The sequence below is a fragment of the Mchenga conophoros genome, linkage group LG5, assembly GCF_057382185.1.
Source record: "Mchenga conophoros isolate Kocher_MC1m ecotype Shallow Benthic linkage group LG5, M_conophoros_male_GT1.1, whole genome shotgun sequence".
Lineage (NCBI taxonomy): Eukaryota > Metazoa > Chordata > Actinopteri > Cichliformes > Cichlidae > Mchenga > Mchenga conophoros.
This window is the reverse complement of record NC_140530.1, coordinates 12,210,993-12,227,773: the sequence shown is the minus strand read 5'-3', so window position 1 is coordinate 12,227,773 and position 16,781 is coordinate 12,210,993. Positions and strand designations below refer to the sequence as shown.

At 41.3% G+C, this 16,781-nt stretch overlaps 1 protein-coding gene across 1 annotated transcript in view; it reads right to left on the bottom strand.

The window, feature by feature from the left end:
- suclg2 (succinate-CoA ligase GDP-forming subunit beta) overlaps positions 1-16,781 on the bottom strand; it is a 100,743-nt gene that overhangs the window by 67,501 nt on the left and 16,461 nt on the right. The window contains exon 2 of the mRNA XM_085273315.1: positions 16,001-16,142. Coding sequence (XP_085129441.1) covers positions 16,001-16,142 — 142 coding nt within the window. The remainder of the gene's footprint in view (positions 1-16,000; positions 16,143-16,781) is intronic.

Sequence of the window (16,781 nt, the reverse complement as noted above, 5' to 3'; positions counted from 1 at the left end):
GTGTCTTCACAGCTATCATGCTGCCTACGGGTGGTTTTCTGCTTTGTCTCCAAGTCGGCGGGTCGCTGTGTCTGTGTTAATAACCTTTTGTTTCACACCCCCTCCCCACCCCCACTTTCTCTCCTCATTGCGTGCTATGCGTGTTATCTTGGCAGGTAGTGAAAAACTGCAGGCTAACATCTGTCTTCCTGTGTGACAGAGCAGCACTATGGAGGGGCGAGAGCTGTTCAGTCCATCAGCAGGAGCCCTGCAGTGAGTGAGACGCAGATATCTGCAGTTGGCTCCAGCTAACAACCTGCTTTTGTTTACTTATCCCCTCCGATGTGATTAAACTGGCAAATGAGTACCATCTATGATGATTTTACAGAAGGTCTGGGCACATTTTGAGGGGGTGTTTAGGAAATACTAAAAATAAGGGGAGCTGCGAGTAGGAGTGAGCAACAACAGCCTGAAGTAAGGGACGAATGAAAAAGAAAAATCATATGGGAAAGAAAAATAAACAAATGTACAGTAAAAAAAAAAAGAAAAGAAAAAAGACACTTTCACACGTATATAGTATACAACATATATAACTGGATAGTTCTGTGACAAAGACATTACAAGGCTGAAAAGAGTGACTAAAGAAGAAGGCAACAGCGCACTGTGTGGTTTCAATACATAAGAAACTCCAATGCTGTTTTAACTTCACAATCACAATTTAAGAGCTATGTAACTCATCCCATTTAGAACGTGTGCAACAAGTTCTAAATGGGATGAACCAGGATTGTCTCTACACATAACAGACAATTTACCAAAGAACCCATTTTAAATTGTATCTTTAGGCACTTAAGCCTCTTGCCAAAACACAATTTGTTCTCATTTTATTATTTGACTCTAGGAAAACTGCCAAAGATAACAGTCTGACAGGCATAAAATATTTTTGGAACAGCACGGTGATTTCCAAAGTGCTATTACCCAAACATGTGGCACATCTCAGCATGGTGTGCAGTGCGTTCTTAAAAAATATTGAGGAAACTGGACAAGTAGAAGACAAAAGATGACTTGTATCTGAAAGACTTGCCCTTAACCCTCATCAGAAATGGTCTCAGTGGTAGGATGGCAATCAAGAAGTTATTATTAAGGGAAATTGGAGAAAAGGCTGAGGCATGCCAAATTACAGCTAACAGCTACAAATTTGTCAGTTTCTTATCATTTGGGCACAAATATTTCATATCAGTCTCTTAGCAGCTGCAGCCAATGACCTGACGGATTTTCCAATCATGTTTTTACTGCAAACTATACATTACACTGTGCAGTCAACACAAAGACTGAGTATTATTAATTATGCACTGTTGGTCAGCAAACATTAAATATCCAAAAGATAGTGGTGTGTTCAAAAAAAAAATGTCTATCTGGAAGCCACAGACTCAAGACATGAACCGCTTAAACAGCTCTTTCATATATAGGCTTGCATGTCAAAAAAGAGGTAGTGAGCTAGCAAATACATCTTCCCCTGTGTGTTTGTTCAGTGATTCACAAGCTCACCCATCTGAATGGTTGACACCAAACAGACCCAATCTCAGCACAGCTCCACTCACCACATAATGTTTACACTGGAAACAGTAGAGGTGGAAATGACAAAGACTCTGATGGAAATTGCTGGCAGCAAGAGCACAAAGATGGCAGCGAAACAAGCGCAAAATTCAGAGGCTCAGGCTGCATATTCTCATGAAGTGCGAGAACCCGTTGTAACATCAAGTGGCTTGATAGATGAGCAGCTGCTTCGGTGTCCTCTGTCCAGCAGACCAACGAGGAGAGGACGCAATGAGGGCTCCAGCTGGTCTACACAGTCACACAGACCAACTTCTGAGAGGGTCGTCTCATCTCTCAATACTTCAGACAAAGACAGAAGAAAAAGAGCTGTGGTTGAGCCAACACTACTCAACGCTAACTGCTACTGTCAGCGCTTTTCACCAGAGACTCTGCCTCATTTTCTGAAGGGGGAAGATGAAAGTGGTCTTAAAAGGCGCTTGAAATGTTGAAGTGCATGAAGCAGCTCCAGTGGGGACAGTGTGAATGAGAAGGGAGGATGTGCACAGCGAGGAGAGGTCTGGCCATTTTCCGTGTTTTAACCATGTTTGACAGTAAAATATTTGTCTGTCCCTCGCTGAAAAGGAAGAAGGGCCCCATGTGCACGCGATGTGTACAGTACCTTTTCCCCCCGTTTTCAACCCTCTATTGAAGTGCAAGATATGTCCAAACATTTGTCATCGATAGAACGGGAGAGTTATCACACACAGAGCTGAGTATAATAGAATTTGATGACAAAAGACCCAGGTCTTACACAGCACTGCTATCCAAATCAAGGTAGGCAAAAATTGGATGTGAACTGGAGAGAATACGCACACACACACACACACACACACACACACACACACACACACACACACACAACAGAGAGAAAATATCACTGCGTTGCTTCTTACAAATTCATTGCTCAATGAATCATGGAATAGCCTTAATAAAACATGCAATTTAGGCTGAGTATTATTCAGATAATGGCTCTACAACTGCACAAGTTTTGGGACACAAAGGCATAAAAGAGCTCAAGTGAACTGAAGCATGAGTAACGCTAATGTGCCATATAAATACTCAAAGCCCACGACAAGGTTTCAACATATTTCTGATTGTCAAGTCCTACAATACATATATGATACCAAGTCAATCAAAGCTCACGTTTGTACAGTGGGTTAGATTCAATTACATGCATTGCAGTTTGTTCATCAATTCAATTTTCACCATTTTTGCTTAATGTATATTTATGCATATAAAATCTGTTAGTTCACAGTCTGTTTCATGCAGGTCAGGTGTAGTAGCTGCCAAGCACAAGCTTTCGAGAAGTCAGCAATATGTGCAGATTTCTATTTATTTCTCTGGTTGAAATCCAAAAAAGGAAGAAGAAAAAAAAAACACAGTTGGATTGGCACTCGCATTCATTTTTCATTCAAGTTTGAATTAAAGAAAAGATAATGAAATGTATTTCACTTCATTTGAATGCATCTCATGTAACCTAATTTTAAACTACTTAAGATGTAGAATTCATTTCATTTAGTAAAATTTCCACTAATTCAATTCAATGGCAAGCTAAGATGCAGTGTTGGATATGTTATTGTGGTTGTGTCGATGCAAGACAGTTGCCTTTATACAAAAGAGCAAACTGTCTTTCCTCCATCCACACCCTTTCGATCTGTGGTGCTGAATCCAAAATGTTTCCACTCATAACTTCCCAGGATGATTCTCCATTCAGGCCTTTACTTCATCCTCTGACTGCATGACATTTGCATCCAGTATTTACTGCTCTTTAAACAAATGCCGTCTTCCCTCTATCCGTGCAATGTTTCCTCTGCCACTACAGTAGCTGCCTTAGAGGCTTAAAGTCGAGAATTTTTCACTTTAATTCTTCAAGCTTTTCTTTTCATAAAATTGTAAACCATATTTACTCTAATCACACCTTTGGTGATCATGGCCAAAGTACTCAATTTTGACTCATCCAGACCTTGCTTACAAATATCGCTTCATATAGTGCCATTTACAGCAGATGTTCATTTCTGAGACGAGGTGGCAGGTTGGGTTTCCCTCTGATGACTGTTAAATGTACCTATTTGTGCAAGAAACACTGCTACTTAAGAAAATAACATACTGAAAAAGAAAGACCTCATTTCCAACCTGCCAGGCTTTGCTGACTAAAGCAGTGATTTTTAACACTTAGAAAAGTCTGTGCTCCATTTTCTGACTTTTGCAAACAAAAATACCGACTTTCATCAGTGGAGTCTGCTATAATGTAACATTTACTGCCTCACTGGGGAAAAAAAAAAGCTGTGTAATGGCACTAGTTTGACAGACTAGTCTACCTAGTTTAACCATTGAATCGAGTAATTAGTCATATCCCCCAACTACACTACAAAGTACCATAGCGGAGCATTAAGCCTGGTGAAATGTCAGGAAGGTGTGAAGGTTTGGAAAGAAATAGAAACCACCCGAGCCTGATCTGTTTGCTTCATTTTTAGATCCTCAGTGTGAACAGCACACGGCTGCCGAGTGTTACCACCAAGTCTGACGAGTCATACAATTTATCAGCTATGAAGGTGTGATCAGCTGAATAAGAAATCTTGACCTTCACAACAAAGTTCTAGCCCGTCAGTTTAGCCCCAATGACTTTATGCAGTTCTGGCACTTTATAATTGAACAGTAACTGAACACACATACAATAATTGCTGTTAAATTATTTTTCACTAAGATTTAACCAGCACGCATTTTTACTTGCATTATTCATTAGGAAAAAAACAAATCTGATGTAATAGGGAATTTTAAGAATGCCTCATGCTCACCCTTTTGTATTAATCCAATGCAACGATGTCCCATGTTCATTAAGAAATAAAGCTACAATAAAACAAGATGTTCAAGCAGCTATAATGATCGACAAACACCCCAATTATCTAATATTAAATAAAAATAAGAACAAAAAAAATAAACACAGAAAGCACAGCACAGAATTTCTGGTGGCAAACAGGCCAGTCTAGACAGATCGGAGGGGAGCGTGATGGAGGACTCAGGTGAGGTGCGTCATGGTTGGATAAGGAACTCCTCAAAATGACTTGTGGTGATGCCCATGGTGGAAAAGTGCATTTTCGTGACAGATGGCACTGGCTAGGCCGTGTGTGGGGTTGGTGTAGAGGCATATGGTACCCTCTAGATGATCTCATGCAGCAGCGTCAGGCTCAGTTGGAGGTGTAAATGTTTCTCTGCACCCTGCCAGAGGAAGTGGAACCATTCGCATCACCAGCAAAAGTGTATGTGTGTGTTATGTCATACCTTGTAAGACTGGCAGTTTAGTTAAGACTAATGAACTATTGTGATGTATCAACACGTCTGACGTGTGGGTGTGCGTTTGTGTTGACCTGAAATGCACTCAGTTTCACCTCTCACCTCACCAGCTAAACCTTGTAACCTTTCCACCAGACCGAAGGCACGCACGTACACAACTGAAACTATATGTGTAATATATTGAATAAAGCTACTGGTCCGGACGGGATTCCCGGCCGCGTCCTCAGGTCATGCGCGGCTCAGCTGGCTGGAGTGTTCACGCACATCTTCAACCTTTCCCTCTCTCTGTCTGTAGTCCCAGCCTGCTTCAAAATGGCCACCATCGTCCCTGTACCCAAATCCTCCACCATCTCCTCATTGAACGACTGGCGACCTGTAGCCCTGACCCCCATCGTAAGCAAATGCTTCGAGAAGCTGGTCAGGGACTTCATCTGCTCTGCACTACCCGACTCACTGGACCCTCTACAGTTTGCATACCGCCACAACAGGTCCACTGATGATGCCATAGCCCTGACACTACACACTGCCCTGTCACACCTGGAGAAGAGAGACACGTATGTGAGGATGCTGTTTGTAGATTACAGCTCAGCCTTCAATACCATCGTTCCCTCGAAGCTGGACAGGAAACTGCAGGATCTAGGACTGAGCAGCTCCCTCTGCAGCTGGATCCTTAGCTTCCTGTCTGACAGACGCCAAGTGGTCAGACTGGGCAGCATCACCTCATCCCCCATCACACTGAACACTGGTGCTCCACAGGGGTGTGTACTGAGCCCTCTCCTGTACTCACTCTACACCTGCGACTGCACAGCCACTAACAGCTCCAACATCATTGTGAAGTTTGCGGACGACACTACAGTGGTGGGTCTTATCACCAACGGTGATGAGACGGCTTACAGGGAGGAGGTCAGCGCCCTGACCCACTGGTGTCAAGACAACCATCTCACCCTCAACGTCGCAAAGACAAAGGAGTTGATAGTGGACTTCCGGAGGTGCAGAGAAGTACACACCCCCATCACCATCAACGGCGCTGCTGTGGAGAGAGTGAGCAGCTTCCGGTTCCTTGGTGTACATCTGGCTGAGGATCTTACGTGGTCAGTACACACAAACAAAACAGTGAAGAAGGCGCAGCAGCGCCTCTTCTTTCTCAGGAGACTGAAAAGATTCGGCATGAGCCCCCGCATCCTCAGGACCTTCTATCACTGTGCCATTGAGAGCATCCTCACTGGATGCATCACCACCTGGTATGGCAACAGCACCGCCTACAACTGCAAAGCTCTCCAGCGAGTAGTGCGGTGCTCTGAACGGATAATTGGAGGTGAGCTTCCCTCCCTCCAAGACATCTACAGGAAGCGCTGCCTGAGGAAAGCGGGGAGGATCATCAAGGACTCCAGTCACCCCAGCCATAAACTGTTCAGACTGCTTCCATCAGGAAGGAGGTTCTGCAGCATCCGGTCCCGTACCAGCAGACTGAGAGACAGCTTTTTCCACCAGGCCATCAGACTGCTGAACACGTCATAGACACCTCAGCTTCACTACTGGAACTTCAACATTATGCACTCCATACTGTACATTAATGCCACTTGTTTTGCACATATTCAACTCTGTATATTTTATATATTTTATTATTATTATTATTATTATTATTATTATTATTATTATTTATTTTTTTATTTTTTACTATTTAATTTGTAAAAATGTGTATACACACACACACACACACACACACACACACACACACACACACACGTAGGAAAATATTTAGTATACACATCCAGAAATGCATACACTATTATATATTGTACATATATTTATTAGTTTCAGGTTGGCCATTCTTGTATTTTGCTCGTTTGTGTTGTTGTGTTTGCACATCTCTGTTGCTTGTGGGGCTCGCACACAAGAATTTCACTCGCATGTGCTGTGCCAGTGTGCCTGCACATGTGATGTGACAATAAAAAGTGATTTGATTTGATTTGATTTAAATGTTTTAATCAAATGATACTACTTAAAACTTAATAAAAGAATATAAAAGAAAAAGATAACAATGAACAACCTGGTTATTCAAATAGCCTCATCCAGACAGCTCCTCAAAATAACCACCAAAAAATGCACACTTTACAGAGGAAACAAAGACATTTCAGAAGTATACTTCCTGACTTATTCTGAGTCATCTGTTACCAAACAAACTCAAATGCAGCAGGTTGTGGAATACACTCAGGCCTTTATTCAGGCCTGTTTCTAGATTATATGTGATATATGTATTGTAAGCCTGTATGCAATCTTTCCATAGCTCTAGGCCACTTTACTCAATAGATCGGCCGGACATCGCGCCGGACGAAGCTTCTGACCATCAATTAACTGACCGAGCTTCAACTCTTTAATAAGCACCAAAATGCAATGTGTATAAAATGATTACAGTTGCTCCTGCAATGAAAGATTATTATATGATTATGATACCACCTGAAATAACAGACTTTAATGTAATGTTAACAGCTTCAATATATGCTTTAATGCAATGCTTGTTACGTGGTTATAATGCAATAATAAAATAGCAGTAAAATAACTTGTTCAATCCTACAATTGCTAAACAAATAGTGAATCAAAATGTCAGCAGTAACTGTTTCAGCATCTACTGAAATATCAAGCCTTTCCCACATATATTTTGGCATCTACACAGAAGTGGTGCTTTGCCTAAAGCGGTGCTTTACCTAAAGTCTGTCAAATATACTCTTGTTGAATTTCCACATTTTGCTGAATTATGAAGAAAGACAAATATAAATAATACACCTGCAAGCAACAATTACAGGAGCCAAGTAGTTCAGAAATGGAAAGACCTTTTTTGTTGTTTTGTTCCAATTTTGTTGAAGAAAACTTGAAAAAGAAAATGCTAAACTTGCTGTGCAGGAAATCAGCTAAGCACTCACAAAGTACTCAGTCGACCCTGAAAATCCAGATTCCACGAAAAATGGATGAAAAACAAAATGCTCATTCATGCTGTTATTCTTCCGATGTTGAACGGATGGAGCATGTACTACAAATCAAACGTATATCTGATACAAAAAAAAAAAAAAAAAAAAAGACAGTTCAAAACCAGTCACACAAAACTAGGATGGTTGCAGTGATTATATCAGAAACTGGCTGCTGGAGCAACATTACACATACAAACACCAATCATCTAAACGAGCATATAACCTACATTTAATTCATTTACTGCATCTGGAAGCACAGTTTCTGAATTCACTACACTAAGCATATTTCATATGAATTGTACAGAAAGTGTTGGTTCAACATACCGTAAATATAGGTTGAGCTTTGATGAGGTTATGCTGCGTATGGAAACTTGAGATACGGAGATGTGGCGGTTAAGGTTTGGTTACAGCATGACAGTCTGATGAAAGCTCTAAGGTTTAAAGATCATTCAAGTAAGGAGTGAACAGGAAATACAGCGGGACACTTTTTTTTCCCCACGACCGAATTATGATCATGTTGTCATGCATGTGATAAAAATATAGTATTTTATAATACTACTGTAGGGCTGTGCAATATGACCAAAATCTCATATCCCGATACAAGACATCTATCGTCCCGATAACGATATAAATCACAAAAATTTAACATTTTCTGTAAATTCTGTGAATCTCGGGCAGCTCGACTTGCGTGAAGTGTTTCCAGCTGCGCGTCATGTACCTGAAGTCGAGTGTTTTAACAGATGCTTGAAACGATACATTTTTAGACATAAGTTGTAACGGCCGCCGTTTTCTTTGTGAGTATTCATTAGACGCCGTGCTGCGGGGAAAAGCCTGTTCTAACTTTTGAGTCCAAGGTTTATTTTTTAAGCACCTGACAGCTCCTTTTTACTTCTCATCCGTAAAAACTCTGCATCTTTCACGTGATTCAGTTTATTTTGAAAAGTCTCAACAGGATCTTGAGCTTTATTGTGAAAGGTTTATATGGAAAATAAACAAGCGGACACGCGATGGTTTTACCGTCGTTGTTGCTAACGACAACACATAAAAACAGGCGCTTGTCCGTCCGTAGTGTGGTTATATTACAAGAGAAAGAGAGCACTTTAAGAAATTAATACAGCCACTACAGTGACCATCAAAACGATGAAAAAATATTGCCGTAAACAGTTTATTTTATTTTGATAATTTTGATACTAGCAGCCTATCACAAAAACAAATTTGTTCCCATTAGCAATGAATCTAGGAAAAAAAAAGCCAAAAACAGCGGAGTTTGACAAGCATAAAAACAGTACCAGCACCAACAAGGTGATTCCCAAAGAACAATTTAAAATAAAAATAAAAATCTTCCTAACAAAATACTTTTTAAAAAATGAGGGGTGGCTTAAGACTTTTGCAAATTTCTACATCTGACAGAATTTTTGGCTTTTACAGCCCATGTAACTATTGTATGCAGCTGTAATTAGGTTGTTATTTAGCTGTTGTTTATATTGGGTTTTTTGTTCACTTCAAAGTTCAACAAAATGTATGGAAGCTAGTTTTACTGATACAATACGTACAAAAAACAATATGAGCTTCTTTCCCTTGAGTACAGTAGATCCTGCCCAACAAAAGAGCCTCTTTCACTTCTAAGAACATAAACCACTATATATAGAATAACCCCCTCCCCCTCCCCCCCACACACACACGGTTTTTATTCTGAGATTGACGTCTATGTCATCCGACAATCTGAGTGCTTTTAAAGTACCTCAACTTCTGAGGGGGAAAAAGTGGAAACCAATGTAAATGTGTCTGTGAGCTGGGAACATCCCATAGAGCTCTCGTTCCCTCTCCTATCCAGCAACATCACAAAATATACAAGAATAACCAAATTTGCAAAACTGCATAAACACACACATAAACCTGCCTCATCAAAGGGTTGGCTAATGTCAAGGTAGCTTGCTATTATTCAGTAAGCCAACATATCAAACCAACCATCCTTTTAATAAGCACACATGAGATTTGACAGCCATGCATAAAAACTGTTTACACTGAATATTCATAGCAGTGGGAAAAAAATAAATTAAAATATTTCCTTCCTCTGTTAATTGTCATTCTGGCAGTGAGGCTGTGCTAAGCACAAAGAGAGGAAGAGAGCAGCAGAGGGAGACTGAGGTGAGCGAGGAGTACGAAAAGATTAAAGTATAAAACTGAAAACAAGAAAGGGAAAAATGAAGGACGCAGAGAATATGACTGCAGCACAATTTCTGAAAGGAAAGTCAGGAAGATGACAATGCTAAAAGAGAACACTTTGCCATCTGATATAAGCTGTACATATACACAAGTATATGTTGCTCCCATTCATCACACAGGCTCAACATGCGGTTAAGATAAGAATCCAGACCGATGTTTTTTCCCATCACTGCTCTGTCAATGAACGAGTTCTGTGGGAGGCAGAGGAAATGGCAGACATGAAGGGCTTTCGTACCAAGAAAAGAGAGGGAAAATGTGGTTTTGATTTAGAATTCAGACTGAAAATCCATCAAGATTTGCTCTGCAGATGCATCTGTCAGGCGGGTGGCGACACACAAAGTGGACTGCATAATCATATTCTCTTTGGCAGTAGCAGGGCACAGGTATGTGTGTTTGTATATTTGTGTGCATGGCCGTGCAAATCTGCTTCGAAGGCAAACACAAAATCTATATTCATTACTGCAGTTACTGTGACATCTCAAACAAAGCATTTGTGAAAAATCTCTGCCTATGAAAGTTTTAGGCCTTAGCAGATAAGAAACAGCGCTTTCAAAAATGCACTAAAAAGTTATTTCTTTAAACTGTCTTTATAAAGTGCAGTATGCAGAACCAAAAATAGCAATGGTGTTTATATTAAGTATGATTGCTTGCTTTTAAGACGGCACCGTTCCTTCTAGTTAGGTTTTAATTTCACTAAAACCACTTTGCCCTGTTTGGCATGGACACAGGATATCTGGGATGTGCTGTTTCTGGCGTAGGATGTTGCCCAAAGATCTTTTAGGCCCAGTGAACTGCTGGGTTGTGGCTCCTAGATAGGAATCATCTCTGGCCTGCACCTTAAATTTTGGATTAAAGGTGGCTCTGATGAGTTTGAAAGCTGGGTCAACACCTTGGGCTTTGTACACAATTGTGAGCCTGTGATACTCTGAGGCAGGCCACGCTGTCCTACTTGGGGTCCCTATGGAAAGCGTCATTGCTATAGTGTGCTGTGCTTTGTCTGCACAATGCTTAGGTAAGCAGTATGTGTCAAACTAACATCCACATGAATGCCAGGGCGCAAAGTTTCCCAGGAGAACATTCCATTGTAACAAGATCGTGTTATGCAATTTATCTGAATAAACTCAAGGAGATATAAAATAAAACTGGTCTGCAGCTGATCGGTTATATAGCAAGGATAGTGTACAAAAAGCTCTCTGTCCAATATAGGCAAGACGTACCAAAATCCACCCGGAACATACAAGCAAAACTGCTCGAGAACAGCAGAGCTAAGATCCTGCAGGAATTCAACTTTAAGCAGTTCCACGGTGACATGGTGGTGGCTGACAAGCAAAAAACATTAGCAGTGATAGATGTGGTAATCCCAAGAAGGAGCATGAGAACGTCGAGAAGCACCAGGAGCTGAAGGAACAAAAAGAACAGATGTGGAAGGTGGAAGCTCAAAGTGATCCCCGTGGGAATACGAGCATCAGGTTGCTGTAAGCCCAAGCAGGGGGTCGCTCCAGGCACAGCATCTGAGACGATGCAGTCTTCAAATGACAGGATTGATTTCCTACTTGCATATTAAAATTTTTGGGTTATGGTGATGAAAATCTACCTAAAGAAAACAATCTGTTCCAAATCAGGCATTATCAGGCAATATGGTACAAACTCTAACTTTCATTTAAAGTATTTACATATTAAGGTTAGATTAAGAAATACTTAGATGGAAAAGTGTAATTTGTAGATGTAAACTGTAATCTGTACATGCATATACACACACAAAATACAAAAATTAGTAGCTTGTGAATGTGAATAGTGGATGTGGGTCACTGGTTTTGGACCGACAGCAGCAGTTAGTGTGGTAACGTTTTCAGTGTCCCAGTGGACCAGCCATCACAAAAGCTCCCTGCAGGACTCACCCAGTACAACACTAAAGAAATCAAACTCTACTTTCTATGAGCCATTACCTGGTAGCGAATCACCCATCTGACGCAATGCAAACTCTCCCCTAAGAGTGTCATTCAAGTTAAAGCGAATTAAAAGTCTGCTCCAGATACATGTTTTTAATGCTTTGATAGAGAAGGATAAAATCTGTTTGTCCTCAGCAGCAATAGAACAAATCGGTCTGTGCCCACCTTACCAGAGCTGGACCACTCCACAGTCCATGAGAGGAATGAGAGTTTTTTTTCCTGTGTAACATTACTGCGACTGAACTGCCAATTTAACCACTTCACGGTTAAGAGAGGAGAGCAGAGAGGAGTGTACTAGTTGGTGTGAATGTTTGAGTGTTTGTGTGCTCATAGAAGCAAGCCTACTCCATGAATGTCATTCATCTGTGCCCGTGCTTCAATGTTTGATGAGTTCATTCAATTGTGTGTACGTCAGGGGTTCGCAGCAGGACATCGAAATCCATGTGAGTCACTCTGATCAGCTCAGATACCCCAAACATCCATATCTTTTGTAGAGAGCCATACCACGTGTCCTCTACAGTGGAAAGCCATGAAATAGATCTTCATCCTAGGCTGGCTCCATTCCCTGCCTTCCCATCACAGCCTCAGACACAAAGCTTGGCACAGCCTCGGCTTGTATATCAGCACCACAAATCTCAACTAAAGACTATTAATCTCTGCCTTTTTTACTTTCTAACACATTTATGTATGACCTAAAATGGCCCAGACAAAGTCAGTCAGTGTGTGTCTGAAGAAATGAACCATATGTGGATGCTCACTTGCATGCTTTATTAGCGAGCCAGCAGTAATCAAAGGGCACAAAAAGTGCAAGACACACACAGATAAGGACCAACCAAAGCCCAGTGCATGAATAGAGATATTAGGGCAAAGCTGCTCTGAGGGACTATGGGAAGCAAGGGATTGGTTAACCAAGCTGACTTGAAATTACTGCAAAAACTTGGGTTAACATATTTGTTGTCAGGGACACTGGAAATGCATTAGTAACATAAAAAAGGTCCCAGTCAGCTGCGGGAGCTGTAATTTGAATGTGTTCCTACCAATTTTCAGCTCATAATTTTGTGACTGCTCATGCGATTTGTTTATGATATGATAAGAAATAAGATCAATAAAACTACATGAAATTGAGAACTGGTGACTGTGGAGGCCACAATGCTAAACTGATACTAAGAGTGCACCAAGATAATGCAAACCCATTTCCTCACTATTAGCACTTTAATTGATGATGGCAGGATGGAAGTTGTTTATGCCATATGACCACAATCCAAATGTAATTCGTAAATGGACTGATTCTTATATAGCGCTTTTCTACTCTCCTGGAGCGCTCAAAGCGCTTTATACAACATGTCACATTAACTTACTCACACCAGATGCGTCCCTGATCCAACACAGCTGATTTAAATGGCTAAATTACCTCCTCGTACCACATGTCTTGAAGTTCTCCAGAGGCTGGTAATGAACTAATCACTTGATTCTGGTGTGTTGACCCAGGGTGAGATCTAAAACCTGCAGGACATCAACCCTTGAGGGCTGGAGTTGCCCACCCCTGCTTTAAGTGCTCTAACATTGGCACACATTCATACTCAGATGGATGCATCACAGAGCAACTTGGGGTTAGTATCTTGCCCAAGGATGTTTGGCATCAAACCACCAACCTTCAAATCAGTAGATGACCTGCTCTACCTCCTGAGCTGCTGCCACCCCCAAATGCTGCAGCAGACATCAAGAATCAAGCCAGGCAATGTTTTTCCAATCTTCTCTCTAACTTTAATGAGTCAGTGCCACCCGGTGTGGTCTTCTGCTGCTGTAGCCCATCTTCTTCAAGGTTCTATTATGTTTTTCTTTCAGAGACGGTCTTCTGCATACCCTGGTTCTAACGAGTGATTCTTTGTTTCGTTCCTGTCAGCTAGAAGCACTCTGGTCATTCTCCTCTGACTGCTGACATGAACAAGTCATTTTTCTCCAGAGAAATGCTGCTCACTGGATATTTCTTCTTTTAAAGACCATTCTCTATGAAATACAAGAGATGGTTGTGCGGAAAAATCCCAGTAGTTCAGCAGTTCCTGAAATACACGGACCAGCCCATTAACTAATGTGGCACTTACAACCATGCCACATTGAAACTCACTTAAATCACCTTTCAGTATTTGCATGACAAAGAAAACCTGAATATGTGAATGGTTGGTGAGTGCATGTACTGTCAATGGACAAATGCTGTCTGAATTGAGAGCACACATGCCTTTAAGGCTGTCTGATGGTTTCATTAGACTGTCCATTCCACTGTTGTGCTGTAATTTAGGTGGTAGTGTGGAATGTAAACTAATGGCAGAGCTAGCAACAGAGTGAAGTTGTTCCTGATGGCAGGTGAACGCTGCCATTTGTGTTTTAATGTGTTTGTTAATGAGTGAACAAGAAAAACATGGCCTTAAAATTCAGGTATGTGTAAAATAAGCTATGTAAGTGCAGAAAAATTACATTTTACCCTTCGAACTTTTCTGTCCAAGTTTTCCGACTCTCCATTTCATCCCCTACCAAGCAATACATTCTAGATACTGTCATGAAAATATATATTCTCTTCCCCTATTCAGTTTATCTTTGCCAGCATCTTAACCAGGGCCACTGAAAGCAGCGCCCCAGGCGCTTGAGCCCAAAGGCAGCAGTAAGAGTGGCACCTCACTGGCTGACAACCAACCTGGAGGCACTATCAGAAAGCTGCTGCTGTAGCTAGAGAGGACACTGAATAAAATATAAAGCTGGGGGTGGAAATACACACTATACGTGCTGGACAATTTGGTGTGTGAAAGGAAAGTAGAACAGGGAAGGTAGAGGACAGATGTAGGTTCACACACATATGTATGTGTGCTTAACACTGTGCTTACAATGCATCTGTGAAAATTTGTACCACAAGTACAAAAACAGAAAAAGAAAAATCACAATTTTGGCCACTACCTTACATTGTATGACTGTGTGAGGCAGCAAGTTGAATTTTATACAACACACACACACCCAAACAAAAGCTTGACACTTATATATGAAACTTCATATGAGAGGTTGCGAAACAAATTAGTATGGATGAATGCCGTGATGAAAAACTGAGCAGGCACTACCACAAAAACACAAGCTCCCACACGTACGCAAACAGCAAAGATGGAATTTAACATGATAAAACTTCGAGCCTTGTTAAATTGCAAACACAGCCATTTGCACATTGGGTAGCAGGGCCAAAGAGCCATGCGGCACAAATAGGACCGTTAAGGTTTTACTGGGTACAGCAATACAATTACCGTTTACCATTACACTAACTCATTAAAACTACAGTAAGAGAATAATTAGGAATTAGCTTATGCCTCACTACATCTGTGTTTAAAAGAGAGCTACAAATGCAATACAGTCAAGTGCACTTGCTGAATCTATACTGCATGAAAATAATTGAAAATAACACAATTCTGACCGCTATAACACAGACTCACCAGTTTATTTGAGACTGACCTTAAACTTGCTTTTCATTAAATTGGGGGCAATCGTGGCTCAAGAGTTGGGAGTTCGCCTTGTAATCGGAAGGTTGCCGGTTCGAGCCCCGGCTTGGACAGTCTCGGTCATTGTGTCTTTGGGCAAGACACTTCACCCGTTGCCTACTGGTGGTGGTCAGAGGGTCCGGTGGCGCCAGTGTCCAGCAGCCTCGCCTCTGTCAGTGCGTCCCAGGGCGGCTGTGGCTACAATGTAGCTTGCCATCACCAGTGTGTGAATGTGTGTGTGAATGGGTGGATGACAGGTGTGTCCTTAGGGACTAGAAAAGCGCTATACAAATACAGGCCATTTACCATAAATGTGAAAAACTGTGACAGATCCCAAATAATCATTGAACATACAGCTTCAAGTAATGTATCAGTGAAATCCACGAATGAGCACTGGTATTAAACAACCAATATTAAACAACAACGTATTGCAGCTGCTGACATAAGTGAATCACATGTCTCTGTATGTGTGTCCTCTACTTACTGAGTCTCTTTGCAGCCTCCAGTGCCTCAGAAGCTGTGTCAGCCACATAGAAGCGCTGGACAGCTACGCCACTCTCTTGCATCAGCTTCTTGCTCTGGTACTCCTGTAGATTCAGCCATCTCCTCGGACTCAACCAGGTGCACTAGATGAAAGATCGAGGTAGAAAGAGTAAAAGTGTAAATGAAACAAAGTTAATAGTGCAAATAGGCTCCCACCACATCTAACAATGGCAATTTTTTCCCCTCACCTTAACATCGCCAAGCCTGTCTACTCTGCTGTGTTTTCTTTACATTAAACAATACCAAAACATGTCTAACAACACATAGCAAGTATAGGATATATCTTCTACTCCTCTCCTCCCTCCTCTCCAACTATTTTACGCTCTCTTTTCCTGTAATGAGGCAGCAATTTGGGCTTAAACTGCAGGACAGCTAAGAAGCCGTTTGCTCCATCAGCAAGACACCGGTCCTGTCAGCTCCAGCTGTTGTTGCTATTAAAAAGAAATTGGCTTTTTAATGCGACAGTGAGACATAGACTGTGTTAGAGTTAGAATCCCTCTGCACCAGCAGGCTTGTATGTGAGCCTGGATGCAAATGTTTTCACAGCAAAGGTCTTTGGGGAGTCATTAAGAAGAGAAACTCCATTAAAGTAAAGGAAAAACAAGAACTATGAACTAAATCACGGCCGGCACAGAAAGAATGCTTCAGTATTTCTATTTGTCTACCCGGTAAAGATTAAACTTACATCAGGATAACATTAGGACTGCAACACAATATGTTAT